The 12,620-nt window shown below is 37.4% G+C and overlaps 1 protein-coding gene across 5 annotated transcripts in view; it reads right to left on the bottom strand.

Moving 5' to 3' along the window:
• The window catches only part of CRYL1 (crystallin lambda 1), a 168,186-nt gene that overhangs the window by 105,332 nt on the left and 50,234 nt on the right, over nt 1–12,620 (bottom strand). For all 5 annotated transcript variants that reach the window (XR_013995544.1, XM_081083559.1, XM_081083562.1 and 2 more), the window contains exon 3: nt 10,753–10,879. Coding sequence is in view for 4 of the 5 variants with exons in the window: in XM_081083559.1 (XP_080939685.1) it covers nt 10,753–10,879 (127 nt within the window). In the remaining variant the exon portion in view is untranslated. The remainder of the gene's footprint in view (nt 1–10,752; nt 10,880–12,620) is intronic.

Here is a 12,620-nt window from a genome sequence, read left to right as displayed (position 1 = left end):
GATGAGCTCTGCACTCCTCACGGAAAGGTCAGATTTCGGCTACAAAAAGGATAGAGAGAGCTACAAAACCAGACACCCGAAGAAGAGAGATCCTGGGGAGACAAAGAAAAAGCCCACATATGAAAGAAAAGGAGGCATCACCAGAAAAGGAAGTAAACAAAATGGAGACAAGCAACCTTTCAGAGAAAGAATTCAGAGAAATGGTCATAAGGTCGCTGAAAAGAATGGAAGACAAATTCAACAATATGTATAAAAACCAAGAGGAAATGAAGAAGAACCAAGAAAAAATGAAAAATGACATTGCTGCTATAAGGAACTCAATAGAAAGCATCAGCATTAGACTAAAAGAAGCAGAGGACCGCATCAGTGAGCTAGAACACAAGGTAGGAAAAAATACCCAAGCAGAGCAGCATCTAGAAAAAAAAAAACTTAAAAAACAGGAGGAGAGCCTAAGGGAACTTTGGGACAACATGACATGAAACAACATCCACATAATAGGGGTGCCAGAAAGAGAGGAAACTGAGCAAGGAACAGAAAACCTGTATGAAGAAATAATGACAGAAAACTTCCCTGATATAGGGAAGAAAAAACTCACACAAATACAAGAAGCTCACAGAGTCCCAAACAAAATGAAGCCCAAAAGACCGATGCCAAGGCACATTATAATTAAATTGGCAAACACCAACGACAAAGTAAGAATCTTAAAAGCGGCCAGAGAGAGACAGAAAGTTACCTACAAAGGATCCCCCATCAGACTGGCGACTGATTTCTCAACAGAAACACATCAGGCAAGAATGGAATGGAATGAAATATACAAAGTCATGCAAAGGAAGGGTCTGAATCCAAGAATACTGTACCTAGCAAGGCTATCAATCAAAATTGAGGGTGAAACAGGAGCTTCACGGACAAAAAAGGACTTAGGGAGTTTATTACCACCAAACCAGCAATGCAAGAAATGCTAAAAGGGTCTGCTGTAAAAAGAAGAAATAGGAAATGAAGAAGGAACACAGGCGTAAAGAATAAAAATGGCGACAAATAAGTACATATCAATAATAACTTTAAATGTAAATGGATTAAATGCCCCAATCAAAAGACATAGGGTAGCTGAGTGGATAAGAAAACATGACCTACATATCTGCTGTCTACAGGAAACCCACCTCAGAAAAAAAGACTCACACAGACTGATGGTGAAGGTATGGAAAAAGGTTTTTCAGGTGAATGGAAATGAAAAAAAAGCTGGGGTAGCAATACTTACATCTGACAAATTAGATCTCAAAGTGAAGGGCATAACAAGAGATAAGGAAGGCCACTTCATAATAATAAAGGGAGCAATCCAACAAGAAGAAATGACTCTGGTAAACATATATGCACCAAATACAGGAGCAACCAAATACATAAAAAAAACCTTCTGGAGGATATCAAGGGAGAGATTGACAGCAATACAGTCATAGTAGGGGACTTTAACACCCCACTATCACCATTGGACAAATCCTCTAAACAAAAATTCAGCAAAGAAACATCAATCCTAAATGACTCACTAAATCAGATGGAATTAATTGACATCTTCAGAACATTTCACCCCAAAGCCACAGAATATACATTCTTCTCAAGTGCACATGGGTCATTTTCAAAGACAGACCATATATTGGGTCACATGCAAAGTCTCTTCAAATTCAACAAGATAGAAATCATATCAAGCATCTTCTCAGATCACAATGGCATAAAACTGGAAATCAACTACAATTAAAAAAAAATCAAACACCTGGAGGCTAAATAGCATGCTATTAAACAATGACTGGGTTACCAGAGAGATCAAAGAAGAAATAAAAAGCATCATGGCAACAAATGACAATGAAAATACAACAATCCAAAATCTATGGGACACTGCTTTCAAGCAGTCTTGAGAAGGAAATTCATAGCTCTACAAGCCTACCACAAAAAAACAAGAAACAATGGTAATAAATTACCTACCCTACAACTCAAAGAGTTAGAAAGAGAGCAACAAAAAAAGCCCAGTGTAAGCAGAAGTAAGGAAATAATAAAGATAAGAGCAGAGATAAACAAAATAGAGACCAAAAAACAATACAAAAGATCAACAAAACCAAGAGCTGGTTTTGGAAAGCTCGTGGTGGAAAAAATAAACAAGATTGAAGAACCTCTGGGCTGGCTCACCAAAAAGCAAAGAGAGAGGACTCCAATAAACAAAATCAGAAATGAAAGAGGTGAAATAACAATCGATCCCACAGAAATACACACAATTATGAAAAAATACTATGAACAACTCTATTTCAACAAAAAGGACAACCTAGACAAAATAGACATATCCTTAGAAGAAAACAAAAATATTGGGAGAAAATGTTTACAAAACACATAACTGATAAATGGTTTTTGTCCAGAATATATACATAAGGAAATCTCAAAATTCAATAATAAGAAACACAACCACCCAATTTTTTTAATAAGCAAAAGTTTTAAACAGACACTACACCAACGAAGATTATATGAATGGCAAATAAAGGGGAAAATATATCAGTGTCATTATTGAAATGCAAATGAAAGCCACAATAAGATGCCGATAAGTATATATGAGAATGAGGGGAAAAAACCACCCTAATACCAGTATGCACAACAACTGACTCTCTCATACATTGCAAACGAGAATGCAAATGCTAGAGCCACTTTGGAAAACAGTGGCTCTAATTTCTTACAAAGATAAACATATGCTTATTATATGCTGAGCAATTCCACTCCTAGGCATTTACCCAAAAGAAATAAAAATAAATGTTCATTTATAAAAATGTGAACACAAATGTTTACACCAGCTTTATTCATAATTGCTAAAAATTGGTAACAACCCAAATGTTCTTCAAATGGTGAATGGATAAGACAAACTGTGGAATACTCCTCATTAAGAAAGAAACAAATCACTGATAACCACAACATATATGCACCTAAAATTCATTTAACTCTGTGAAAGAAGTCAAACTCAAAGACTGCATATGGCATAATTCCATATTATGTAACATTACAAAAAAGGAAAAACTATGGGGACAAAAACAGACTGGGAGTAGTCAGGGCCTGGGGAAGCAGGAGAGGACTTTAATTGCAAGGGGGACTGAGGGCACACAGAGGATAATGGGAATGTTGTAAAGCTTGAAAGTGATCACGGTGGTGCCTGGATTGTATGCATTTGTCAAAACACTTAGAACTAAACACTAAAATCGGTGAATTTTATTGTATGTAAATTATACCTTAGCAAATTTGATTTTAGAATTTTTTTTAAACACATAAAACAGGAAAATTGAAATTCAATTTTCAGTGCACACTCCTATATATTCTCAAGGCTGGCATCCCACATGCCCTTTGCTACTACATCCCTCACCTCCACCCATACCTACATCCTACCAAAAGGATTACTCTGAGCCTCAGTGAACCAAAACAAAATTCCACAAAACTCCCATCCTTTAAGGAAATATAAAGACTAAAATGTAAAGTCTAGCCCTAGCCAGTTGCTCAGCCTTGGCCTGCGGACTGAAGGGTCACAGCTTTGATTACAGCCGAGGACACATACCTCGGTTGCAGGCTCTATCCGGGCCTGCACAGGAGGCAACCAATGTGTCTCTCTCACACCAATGTTTCTCTTTCTGTGTCTCTTCCTCTCCCTTCCACTCTCTCTAAAACAAACAAAAAAATCAATGAAAAATATCCTCAGGTGAGGATTAAAAATAAATAAATAAATAAATAAATAAATAAATAAATAAATAAATAAATAAAACGTAAAATCTAAAAACATTAGTATTCCCATGAACCAGGAGGTCAAAATTCCCAGTCAGGGCATATGCCTAGGTTGTGGGCTGGATCCTCAATGGGGGTGTGTGCAGGAGGTAGCCAATCAATAATTCTCTCTCATCGTTGATGTTTTGATCTCTCTCTTTCTCCCTCTCCCTTCCTCTCTGAAATAAAAATAATAATAAATAAATAAATATTAATAAACACTGTTTCTTGTAATTACTAACAGAGTCTGAAAGTCCTTATCAAAATGACTAGCATTTTCAAAATTTTAAAGATAAAGTGCAAATGCAAATTCTGATAATCTGCATGGATAATATAATTTTTACTTCTAGATTTCAGCTATTGTCTTGATTTTTGTGTTAGGAAATTCCAGTTAAACTTCATAATTCTATAACTCATTCCAAGGTTCCTACGAGCTACCTCAGTCTCAAGTCTTAAATTCCAGAGATTAGATAAAGCCTTTGTACCATAGCTAATGAGCCTTAATGCTCTTTAAGAGTCAATGCTTTAGAAAGGCTTTTCAGGATAAAGTTATTTTTCCAGAATAGTAGCTTTTCTTGCCAGGCAAGATTTGATCTCTAAATTGCACTAAGTTCTAGCAATTCAGGTTTCATTCTTGCACACTCCCACCGTTCAGCACAGAATTAGGAAACTCTGACCCATGCTCCTGCCCACTGGGGTTTGGGTAGAAAAAAAATCCACCATAGAGATTTACACTCACATTTCTGGGACTTTCACCCTTGGGGACACAGCAACATCTATAATTGGGTTGTCTGTCATTAGAGAACAGTAGCAACAATGTGGTTTTATTCGCTTGTTAACTCACAAGCTCTGCCTCCTGCTTTTGAACAATTCCCTAAAGTAATGATACTTTTATTTGCCTTTAAAAAATATGTCCAAAGAGCCTAGATTAATTTATAAATCGTAAAAAGGAGTTCCAAGAGTTGACAAGAAGGTACAGCTGTGAAGAAGTCTCTGGACACTAAGATGAGGAAGCTTAACAAGGCCTGGTGAGTAGATGCAAGACAGGTGGCCATGGCCTTTTGATCCTTCAGCTTTAATATCATTCTTAGGTTAAACATCACATGATATACATAACGACTGTTTTCTGTCTAAAAATTATACTTCTTCTATCTGACAAAATCTTGGGCAAATCATGCTATAAGAAATATTTTAAGTTTTATTTATTTTTTTTAAATATATTTTATTGATTTTTTTACAGAGAGGAAGGGAGAGGGATAGAGAGAAACATCGATGAGAGAGAAACATCGATCAGCTGCCTCCTGCACACTGCCCTACTGGGAATGTGCTCGCAACCAAGGTACATGCCCTTGACCAGAATCGAACCTGGGACCCTTGAGTCCGCAGGCCGGTGCTCTATCCACTGAGCCAACCCAGTTAGGGCAGAAATATTCTAAGTTTTAAATAAAAACCTTGATACAAAATACTACTTAAACAGTAAAATGTCAACTATGTTAGAGAAAAACAGAAAATAAATAGAAGCAATGGAAAGAAGTACAAACACACAAAACTATTAAAACATTTTTTGAATAGTGGACCTAATCAGTATTTTCCTAAACTTTATTTTTCGTTAAAACGTATTTTTAACAGTCCTGAATTGTTAGAAACCTAATAAAATTTAACAAACACATGCTATAGCATTAAGCAGGCTTTGATTTGGGAATTTTATTTGCTTATTTGTTTGGTAAGCAAGGTGAAATTAATATGCATTAGTTGCAAAATTTGGAAAATCAAATTTGCTGCATGTCATATAAAGAAATGTGTAAACATGCCCAAGAAAATCAGTCAAGGCATCAGACAAAAATGAAATCTCAATTTTTTTTCCCTTACCCATTTTTTATTCTGATTATTTTCACTCTCCTTTTAAACTCCTTCCCTGATATCTCAACATAATAAGGACCATATATGACAAACCTACAGCCAACATCATACTCAATGGGCAAAAACTAAAACCATTTCATCTAAGAACAGGAACAAGACTGAGATTTCTGCTTTCCCATGTCTTATCATAGTGATCAGACAAGAAGAAGAAATAAAAAGCATCCAAATTGGAAAGGAGGAAGTAAAACTGTCATTATTCGCAGATGACATGATATTGTACATAGAAAACCCTAAAGATTCCACCAAAAAACTACTAGATTTAATAAATGAATTTGGCAATGTAGCAGGATACAAAATTAACACCCAGAAATCAAGGGCTTTTTTATACACCAATAATGAATTCTCAGAAAAAGAAACTAAACAATCTCATTTACCATTACAACAAAAAATTAAGATACCTATGAATAAACCAAGGAGGTAAAAGACTAGTACTCCAAAAACTACAGGACATCAAAGAAAGAGATAGAGGAAGATATAATCAAGTAGAAGAATATACCGTGTTCATGGATTGGTAAAATCAACATCATACTACCCAAAGCAATCTATAGATTCAATGCAGTTCCTATTAAAATACCGATGCCATATTTCACAGACCTAGAACAATTACTCCAAAAATTTATATGGAACCAACAAAGACCCTAAATAGCCACAGCACTCTTAAGAAAGAAGAATAAAGTTGGAGGAATCACAATACCAGAGTTCAAGTTATACCAGAAAGCCACTGTAATCAAAACAGCCTGGTACTGGTGCAAGAAAGGCATATAGATGAATGGAACAGAACAGAGAACCCAGAAATCGACCCAAGCCATTATGCTCAATTATTTGATAAAGGAGGCAAGAGCATACAATGAAGTCAAGATAGTCTCTTCAATAAATAGTATTAGGAAAATTGGACAGATACATTTAAAAAAATGAAACTAGCCCACCAACTTACACCATACACAAGAATTAAATCAAAAGGGATAAAAGACCTAAATGCAAGTCATGAAACCATAAGAATCCTAGAAGAAACCATGCTACAGATACATCTCCTAGGGCAAAGGAAACTAAGGCGAAAATAAACAAAGGGGACTACGTACAAATAAAAAGCTTCTGCACAGCAAAAGAAATCATCAGCAAAATGACAAGAAAGCCCACTGTATGGGAGAACATAGTTGCCAAAGATACATCCAATATGGTGTTAATTTCCAAAATACATACAGAACTCATACAACTTAACAAAAGGATGACAAACAATCCAGTTAAAAAAAGGGCAAAGGACCTACATAGACACTTCTCAAAGCAGACATACAGAAGGGCAAGAGACATATGAAAAAATCCTCAAAGTCACTGATCATCAGAGAGATGGAAATTAAAATGACAATGAGATATCACCTCACACCTGTCATAATGGCTACCATCAACAAATCAACAAATGACAAGTGCTGGTGAGGATGTGGAGAAAAGGGAACCCTAGCACACTGCTGGTGGGAATGCAGACTGGTGCAGCCATTATAAAAAGCAGTAAGGAGTTTCATGAAAAAATTAAACATGGAACTGCCATTTGATCCAGTGATCCCAATTCTAGGAATATATCCTAAGAAATCACAAACACCAATCAGAAAGAATGTATGCACCCCTATGTTCATGGCAGCACAATTTACAATAGCTAAGATTTGGAAACAGCCTAAGTGCCCATCAGTAGACGAGTGGATAAAAAAGCTGTGGTACATTTATACCATGGAATACTATGCAGCTGTAAAAAAAAGAAGGATCTCTTACCGTTTGAGACAGCATGGAGGGGCCTGGAGAATATTATGCTAAGTGAAATAAGTCAGTCAGAGAAAGACAAGTATCACATGACCTCACTCATATGTGGAATCTAACGAACAAAATAAACTGATGGACAAAAAATAGATCCAGAGACACAGAAGCATAGAATAGATTGGGGCATCTCAGAGGGAAAGTGGGGAAAGGTGGGAAGTAATCAACCAAAGAACTGGTATGCATATTTGCATAACCCATGGACACAGACAATAGGGTGGTGAAAGCCTAGGACGGGGGATAGGGGCAGGTTAGAATGGGCCAATGGGGGGAAATAGGGGACATATGTAATACTTTCAACAATAAAGATTTAATTTAAAATTAAAATTTAAAAAATAACTCCTCATTTCTTGAAGAGAACACTTAAATACTGCTGTTATATGGCAAGCACTTTACATATATTAACTTATAACATCTCAGTAACTCTTCAGGTTGGCACTTAGTATTCCCCAACAGGCTAGCTACACTTAACCTCTAGCCTTTCCTCACCTTTTCAGCTGCCATTCTACTCACGTACTGGACCACACCCACAGGTACCTCAAGTCCTCTCCTCACCTCTCTCTGAGACACTGCCCCCACCTCTGTCCTGGCCTCAGCCCCAAAAATCCACTGTCAAAGGCCAAGGTGGGCTCCAACACCACCTTCATTAACCCTTCCCAATCCTCATGGTCCAAACTGCTTCCTTCCCATTATTCTTTGTGGTACAAGAAGTACAAACCATTTCTTTTGTTCTTTCACAAAGTTAAAAATATAATTTCAAAAAAATTTTAAACAATTTATGAAGAACATAATCTCTTACAGGAATTAAACCTAGTACAACTTACATCATCTTTCTCTAGTATCCTCTCCCTACACTGCCTGACTCAAGAATTGTGCACAATAGATCCTGCTCAACAAGTAAATGCCATGTAAATACATCCATTTAATCCATACAACACAGACTGGCCTTGAAGAGCAGTTTTCAGTACCTGCTACACAGAGAGCAACATACATTATCCCATATCATTTGTTTATTGCCAAAATTGTACACAAATGGCTACATTATAAGATAGTTTATTTTATAAATTTATTAAGCATTTTCTATGTGCCAAGTACTGTGCTAAGCACTTTACATGCATAAGTTGGAATATTTCCCCAAAACTTTTCCATAAAAGTACCAGCTTTATATTCAAGTCATTTTAAAGTTATATTGTGGAGGTTCTCCATTTTTTGAAAAATAATATACTGTTTGGGGAAGAAGCATTAACCTAAACTAATTCAACATGGTAGTGTAGAAACCATCTGACAGAATCTAGTTTTTAAAATCAGACCAGAAAACAAAGAAATTTAACATCAGCGTATTAATGACTCCTGGGACATAACTTTACTATTTCCTGGGCTGCAAAATTTGTAAGTAAGCTTTATAAAGATCACTTTTTTAGAAAAAGGAACACAGCAAGTTGTTACGTTGTGGGACCACAAATCTCAAGCATACTACTGCAGGGAGAAAAAAACACCTATAGGTCTGAAAATTCGTAGCTGAGTGAAAATAAAACTTCCAGTGCCATCATCATATATGGATTTTTTAAAGCATCTCAGAGGAAAGCAAAGATGTGCTCTGGAAAACATGTTCACATGTTCATATTTCATATCACATACATGGGTAATTATAATATTTATTTCCACCATGTAAATATTACATATCAAATGGACCCCAAAAAGGATTGTTTTAATCTTCTCACTGGAAAAACGGAGCCTTGCCTTACATTGGGGTCCCCTTAGACATTGTGGTTCCTTCACAATCACCCAGTGCATGGGGTATGATGCCCATTTCACAGGTGAGGAAGTGGGCTCATTAAGAAACTTGCCAAAGTCACACAGCTGTTCAGTACAAAGTTGCCTGACTTAAAGTGTGTGTTCTCAACCACTGCCTCCATGCAGGCAGCTCCCACATGTCTGTGTTTGGGGAGGATTGTTCGACATAAATTGTGTCTCCTCCTCCAGCAACGTCAGCATAAAAAGCACACACTTCCTTAAGCATGTGTGAAGAGCCTCTGTGCTGGCCATGCTAGAAAGCTTCCATGCTCTCTCTAGAAGCAAATCCTTGTACAGGCCTGCCACCACCGCAGTAAGGGTGAAACAGGTGGCATGTGAAGGCTAGTTAAAGAAGCATCTATCTGATCCCTCTTCAATGCTACACAACTTTCACCACATAAAATAGGGATGAAAATAATAGAAAAAGGTAAAGAATTGAAAAATAGGCCCCTGCTTATGTTCTGACTGATACACATTTGTTAAATGAACCAGAGAAATTTTAGAGCCACGAAGTCGAGATTCTAAGATTTCGTGTACTTGACCTGAATCTCAAGGCAGCAGCTGACCATAAAACACGTGTGCTCAAACTGCTGGGTTTGTTCCCAAATTCTCAGCTACGTTATATACCTAAAACTAATACAATATAATATTGAATGTAAACTGTAATTGAAAAAAAATTATTTTAAAAAATGGAATATACTCTCTCATTCAATAGAAAGATAAAACTGTCCAGAAAATCTATTTTTGCTCAAAATCCTAACACCTCTGAAAGATCATCATCCCAGTAGTTTAAAGCCCATAAGATGTTCTGATGATAACATTTCCTATCACAAAAATCATAATTTTGCCCTGGCCAGTATGGAAGGATGGTTAGAGCATTGGTCTGCGCACCCAAGGGTCGTGGGTTCGATTCCCAGTCAAGGACTTATACCTGGGTTGCAGTTCAATCCACAGCCCCAGTCAGGGTATGTGTGGGAGGCAACCAATACCTCTCTCTCTCTCTCTCTCTCTCTCTCTCTCTCTCTCTCTCTCTCTCCGCCCTCCCTCCCTCCCTCCCGCCCTTCCACTTTCTCTAAAATCTCAATGGAAAAAGTATCCTTGGATGAAGATTAACAACAACAAAAAAGTCATCATAATTCTGACCTTCATGTTACAAGAGGTCCACACTTTTTTTTAATTCTCACACGAGTATATGGTTTTTTAATTGATTTGATAAAGAGAGAAATGCAGAGATAGAAAAACAATCCATCAGCTGACTCCCAGGGATCAAACTGGCAACTTAGGTATGTGCCCTGACTGGGAATCTAACCCATAACCTTTTGGTGTACGGGATGACACTCCAACCAGCTGAGCCATCCCACCAGGACAAGAGGTCCATACTTGTAACTGCCTTGTGTCCTCCCCTGTTCTTCCAAGGAGGTAGGAAGCCCTTATGGAATTGAGCACAGGCCCTTAACTCACCTGAATGTGTATGGCGCCCTCTACTGCTTCTTGAATATTTGAGCAACCAGTGATGAGGAACAGCTGCTGTTCTGCGCTCAGTGAACCTTTCAGAGAACTTGACTGCTCCAGCAACTTCATGTCTTTCCTTAAAAAAAGGAAAGTGTATTCACTGTGAGTATTCAAAAACAAATTTTAAAACAAAAAGGTCAACATCCCTCATCAGTAGGGAAATATCAATCAAAACCACAAGGATAGGTCACTTCACACCCATTAGTATGGCTACTAACAAAAGAAGAGAAAATAAACCAAGCGTTAGTGAGGATGTGGACAAATTGGAACCAGGTGCACTATTGGTAGGAATGTAAAACATGTGGCAAGCAGTTTGGTGGTTATTCAAAAAGTTAAAAATACAGCTAGCACATGATCCAGCATTTCATTTCTTGATACACAACCAAAAAAATTGAAAGCAGGGACTCAACAGATATTTGTACACTCATGTTCATAAAGGCACTGTTTGCAATAGTAAAAAGTTAGAAACAAGGCCCTGGACGGGTAGCTCAGTTGGTTAGAGGATTGTCCCCATATGCCAAGGTTATGGGTTCAATTCCTGGTCAGGACACATACAAGAAGCAACCAGTGAATGTATAAATAAGTGGAACAACAAATCAATGTCTTCTCTTTTTCTTTCTTTCTCTCTCTCTCTCTCTCTCTCCCCCCTCTCCTCACCCCCACCCTTTCCTCTCTCTCTAAAAATTAATTTTAAGAAGATAGAAACAACCCAAATATCCATAGACAGATGAATAAATAAACTAAGTGTGGTGCATCCATACAATGGAACATTATTGAACTTTCAAAAGGAAGGAAATCCTGTCACATGTCACAACATGGATGAACCTCTAGGATATTATGTTAAATGAAATAAGCCAGTCACAAAAAGACAAATACTGTATTATTCCACTTATTTGAGGTCCCATAGAGACACAAAGTAGAAGGGTAGTTGCCAGTGCTGGAGGGGAGAATTATTGTTTAATGGGTAGAGTTTCAGTTTTGCAAGATGAAAAGAGTTATGGAGATGCACAATAATATGAATGTATTTAATATCACTGTACTGCACACTTAAAATTACTATGCTAGTAAATTTCCAGTATTTTACAATTAAAAATTTTTTTCAGAAAGGATGAAACAAGGCTGACGGGAGGTGAAACTGGAAAGCAGGAGTTCTTCATCCTTACCCTCAGTCCCTGGGGAGAAGGTTTGAAAGAAGGTATGTTCTAATCAGGACCATCTGGCTTCCTGGTGTAGGAACTGTGCTCAGAAGGGCCCTGTGCTGGATATAATGCTCTGCTGTCAGCACCATAAAACTCTTAATAAATATTGAGCCAAAGGCCCACATTTGCACTGGCCTCACAAATTATGTAGTCAGTCCTGCTGAAAATTCATGATGGGTTAAATAAACAAGGTAGAGTGCATACACAAACAGACACAGACACAAGCGCACACACACAGTTGCTTAAGGAGCACCATTCATGCTTTCCAAAGAATCTTGGGAATTTTTCTGCCAGTGAGTCAAATAATTTTTACATGATTTCATGTCATGTTTTTTACCTTAAAGCTGTCAAAGTCCTTCAGCCCAAGAACACATCACTTCATCTCCTGAATTACATGCAAAATAGTGTCTTCAGATTTGACTTCAGATCAGCTCTCTGTGTGCATGTGTGTTGTCATTTTTTCAGTTGTGGCTATTGAGCCAATTCAAGCAGTTTATACTGGTATTAGTTGTACAGAGTATTGTACGGAGTCATGGTGACAGATTCAAAATTTAAGATTTATCAGTTTGATACCTAAAATCAAGGAAGAGCCACCCTGGACGGTGTTGCTCAGTGATT

Source organism: Myotis nattereri (assembly GCF_964212035.1).
Source record: "Myotis nattereri genome assembly, chromosome: 2".
Lineage (NCBI taxonomy): Eukaryota > Metazoa > Chordata > Mammalia > Chiroptera > Vespertilionidae > Myotis > Myotis nattereri.
Note: the sequence above shows the minus strand (reverse complement) of the source record. Positions and strands in the feature narration are given on the sequence as shown.